Genomic DNA, 4,275 nt, shown 5'->3' with positions numbered 1-4,275 from the left:
AGGCCTCACTCCTCACGCCAGGGGCCATCGTTCCTCACGTGGCCCATCTGGTCCGAGGCAGGTCACTGCAGCAGCCCCCTGGGGGGTGAGACCAGGTTTCTCCAAGCCCCAGCCGCCTTCCTTCCCTGCTCAGGGTCTAGCACCCTTCCCCCAGTCCTGGGGACGCGCGGGTGACCTCCAGCGGCCCCCTCCCTGCCCGGGCTGGTTGCTTCGCTGGGCACAGGGGCCTATGAGGAGCTGTGTCCTGGGGGCGAAACGGGCTGTGGCCTGGGCAGGGCCGGGCAGGGGCCGATCCGGTGCCTGCGCTGTTGCGGCTGGAGCCCTTGGAGGCCCATCCTGTGAACCACGGTCGGGCAACAACGGGCCGTCAGCGGGAGCAGCGCATGGCCGGGAGGGCAGTGGCCCCCCATTTCATGGAGGGGAAACTGAGGCCAGAAATTCGGGGCCTTGCGCTGGCGGCCGTGGGAAAGCAGGCAGGGCCGCCCCTGCTGGGAACCCCGCCTGGAAGCCAGCCGCCGGTGACTCACCCCTCCCACCGTCCGCCCTGCTGCCTTTGATCCCGGCAGGCCAGGGGGCCAGTCCGGCTGAGCAGCAAGGCCCGGCCTGGGCACCGCGGTGACTCACACCAGGCCCTCTGCCTGCTCGGGGTCCCTCCTCACACCGCATCCCCTTCCTGGATGCCCGAGGGCCCTGGCCTGGCAGGGAGATGGTGCATTTCCCTACAGTCAGGCAAGGGCAGGCTTTGGTCCCCCTGGGCTTGTGGACGCGGACAGGGGGGCTGGGTCATTCTCTGGGCGGGCCCTGAGAGCTCCCCTTTCCCCTCCCCTGCAGGGGCAGAATCCTTTCGAGCTGGCCTTCTCCCTAGACCAGACCCACCTCGGGGAGACCGACTTCAGCCTGGAGTGTCCGGCCCGCCCTGGTGAGGGCCGGAGAGGAAGGTGGCGGTGCGGGAGGGCCGGGCGCGCCTGCGAGCCGCAGGGGCCCCCTGCTGAGCAGGCCGGGCCTCACCTCGGGGTCTCCTAGTGCAGATATGCCCGCCAGCCAGCCCATTGACATCCCGGACGCCAAGAAGAGGAGCAAGAAGAAGAAGCGGTGCCGCGCCACTGACAGCTTCTCAGGCCGGTTCGAAGGCGAGTGGGGGCTCCGGGCGGGGGCGTAGGGAGACGGGGCTGGCCTGGGGCGCCGCTCACTGGCCCCCCGCGCCCCTGGCCCCCAGATGTCTACCAGCTGCAAGAGGACGTGCTCGGGGAGGGCGCCCACGCCCGCGTGCAGACCTGCGTCAACCTCATCACCAACCAGGAATATGCCGTCAAGGTGAGCGGCAGCGCGCGGCTGGCTCCCTGCACCTTTCCCTGCAGCGCCTGCGATCTGGCACTGGCCGCAGGCGGCGGGAGGAGGGAGCTGTCATTTGAGCCCCTGGACCAGCAGCTGGGGGAAACTGGTGTCTAAAAATGGCCCCAGGGCCCGTGACTCAGGCCACCCCTGGGAATCTAGGTCAGCCCGGTCTGAGCCCCCGAGTCTGGGCGGGAAGTGGCCACGAGGCACAGTTCCCCACACCGGTGGCTGCGGACCTGGTGCCAGGCGACAGCCTGGGGTTGTAACCAGCTGGTTACAGTGATTAAAAGGCAAGCTGTACTTGGGGCCCAGGGAGGCTTGGCGTCTGGGGAGACCAGGGCAGGCCCGAAAGAGCCTACTGAGTGTTTCCATGTGGCTCCTGGCCCAGGCGTGGCCTTGAAACCTCCAGGAACCCTTCCAGTCTTCCCTGGTGACCCTGTGTCTCGGTGCGGTGGGGTCACGGGAGCCCAGGGATGAGGACCAGGCGCTCCCTGCTAGCCAGAGCCCAAGGCCGAGGTAGAAGTCTGACGGTAAAAGTGGCCATCGCCCTGCCCTCCTCCGTGAGTTCCCAGGTCAGGCGGAGCGATGGTGCCAGAGAATCGGACGCTCAGCTTCCCGCGCTTTCCGTAGGACAGGTGTCGCACTGAGTGTCTGTCTCCTAGGGACTGCGTTGGGCAGCCTGGCTTCCTGTCCCTGTTTGGCAGTTCGGACCGAGGCTCAGGAGGGTTAGGGAGCCTGAGTCAGACCTCCTGTAAGGTCACGTCTCCCCCCGCCGAGGGACCGCAGTTTCCTCTGTGAAGTGGGGATCCTAGCGAGATTCCCGAGGGATAGGACGAGGTTCTCTGGAAGGGTGTGCTCACTGGCCTGTGTCACGAGGCCCTGAGATCTGCCTGGTCGGCCTCTCCGAGGCACAGGTGTGTCTCACCGGACAGGTAGGACTGTGCCGAGGCTGGGCCCCGGCAGCAGATGGACACCAGGCCTGGCTGGTGCAGGAGCGAGCTGGTGGGACACCGCGTTCCCCTCCTGCGGGCCAGTGCGCCCGCAGGGAGTCCCGGGCCTGCCCCGCCTGCCCACTGCGGGGGGGCCTAACATCTAACCTGGGAAGACGTTCCCAGCGGTTGCCTCGGGGCCGGAGTGGCCCCCAGAGAGCCAGCCGGCACCTTCTGCCCCTGCTTCTGTGAGCAAAGGTGGCTGGGGGTGAACCCGGGACGCGGGTGGGCCTGGAGCTCCCAGGTGCCATGGGATCAGGGGCAGAAGCTGGCTTCTGGAGGCTTTGCAGTCGCAGGGGACTGTGCCTGCTGGTTGGCAGGGGGCCACTGTGGGCTGATGGGCCCGTGGCGGCTGCTCACACTCTCATGGAACCGGGGAGGTGGGACGTGGCGCCAAGGTGGCCGGGGACAGCTTGGCTGGCAGCCCAGTGCCCCAAGGCCCCTCTAGTCCCCTGGGTGGTGTGGGAGCCCGCACGGTGCCCACCAGTCTCCCAGGCAGGGAGGGGATGCAGATACCCTGAAGGGGCTTTTGCAGGAGCCTCAGGCCTCAGACATGCCCCCAAGGCCTGTGGGGTCAGACGCGGGAAAGACCCGCCTCCTCTTTCTGCCTTGCTTGTCTCTCTCTTGATGCCACTTGGGAAACGTGTTGCAACCCCCCCCTCCCCGCCGTCCCACCCCCAGCTTGCGCTGACGCCATAGTTCTGACTTTGGCAAAGTCTGGGCCCCAGGAGGAGAGTTCTGCTTCTTAGAACTTAAGGGCCAAGCTCTGGTGGGGTTTCAGCCGTGGCACGTGGCAGGTCTCCAGGAGGACCCCCTTGGGCTTTGGGAGGGGCTTTGGGTGACCCAGCTGCTGTGTCCCCTGCCCCCCCTCCACCTTTTAGATCATCGAGAAGCAGCCGGGCCACATTCGGAGTAGGGTTTTCCGGGAGGTGGAGATGTTGTATCAGTGCCAGGGACACAGGTAACGTGACCCACTCGCCACAGAACTGGGCCCAGAGCCATCTCTCCATGGACAAATGGGCCCGAATGCCTCCTCGCCCCCAGCAAGCATTTAGGGAACGTCCAGTGTGTACCAGACTCTGCTCAGGGTGCGCTGGGGGACACCTGGTGTCAGGCAGGCAGTCCAGAGAGTCCCAGCCTTCCCGTGCACAGGCGGAGGTGGAAAGGGTGGACCCCTCCGGGGCTGGGCTGGGCTGTGGGTGCACAGGGGCCTTAGGAAGCCTCCTTCCTCTTCTGCCTCTCCAACCCCCCACACCCCAGGAATGTTCTAGAGCTGATAGAGTTCTTTGAGGAGGAGGATCGCTTCTACCTGGTGTTTGAGAAGATGAGGGGCGGTATGTGGGGCCTGGGGGGCATTTCCAGCTGTGTCCTAATGGGCTGTGGGCTCGGCCACCAGGGAGGACCTTTCAGATGTGCTCCTCCTGCACGCTGGAGGGGGGCTTGTGGGGGTCTGAGCTTCCTGTCCATATGTCAGCTCAGGGTTGAAGACTTGGAGCCCAAGGAGGCCAGAGTGGGCACTTCCCTGTTGGGTGGAAGTGGGTACCGGGCACTGGGCAGTGGCCTGGGACACAGAGGTCACCTGTATGTGTTCTCCCTCCACCACGGCCTGGCCCCAGGCTCCATCTTGAGCCACATTCACAAGCGGCGGCACTTTAACGAGCTGGAGGCTAGCGTGGTCGTGCAGGACGTGGCCAGCGCCCTGGACTTCCTGCACAACAAAGGTGGGTGGTGGGGCTCCCTTGTTCCCTGGGACGTGCAGCCTCGTGCCCGGCCCGCCTGCCACAGACTCCTAGAAAATGCCTCCACTCCCTCCACTGAGCCCTGGTTCTCACCGCAGGCATCGCCCACAGGGACCTAAAGCCAGAAAACATCCTCTGCGAGCATCCCAACCAGGTGAGGGGCGCCGGGGAGCGGCCCTCCATGCGCCGGGGCGGGGCGGGGTTGGCCGGGG

General features: G+C 66.2%; 1 protein-coding gene across 1 annotated transcript in view; it reads left to right on the top strand.

Moving 5' to 3' along the window:
• The first annotated feature begins 833 nt into the window (after positions 1 to 833).
• Positions 834 to 4,275, top strand: part of MKNK2 (MAPK interacting serine/threonine kinase 2) — a 7,884-nt gene continuing 4,442 nt past the window's right edge. Inside the window, exons 1-7 of the mRNA XM_077760676.1 lie at positions 834 to 919; positions 1,029 to 1,130; positions 1,217 to 1,314; positions 3,206 to 3,285; positions 3,585 to 3,658; positions 3,941 to 4,045; positions 4,162 to 4,217. Of these exons, the coding sequence (XP_077616802.1) occupies positions 1,031 to 1,130; positions 1,217 to 1,314; positions 3,206 to 3,285; positions 3,585 to 3,658; positions 3,941 to 4,045; positions 4,162 to 4,217 (513 nt within the window). The 5' untranslated portion in view covers positions 834 to 919; positions 1,029 to 1,030. The remainder of the gene's footprint in view (positions 920 to 1,028; positions 1,131 to 1,216; positions 1,315 to 3,205; positions 3,286 to 3,584; positions 3,659 to 3,940; positions 4,046 to 4,161; positions 4,218 to 4,275) is intronic.

This window comes from Crocuta crocuta, unplaced genomic scaffold (assembly GCF_008692635.1).
Source record: "Crocuta crocuta isolate KB4526 unplaced genomic scaffold, BGI_CrCroc_1.0 scaffold443, whole genome shotgun sequence".
In the NCBI taxonomy this organism is placed as follows: domain Eukaryota; kingdom Metazoa; phylum Chordata; class Mammalia; order Carnivora; family Hyaenidae; genus Crocuta; species Crocuta crocuta.
Note: the sequence above shows the minus strand (reverse complement) of the source record. Positions and strands in the feature narration are given on the sequence as shown.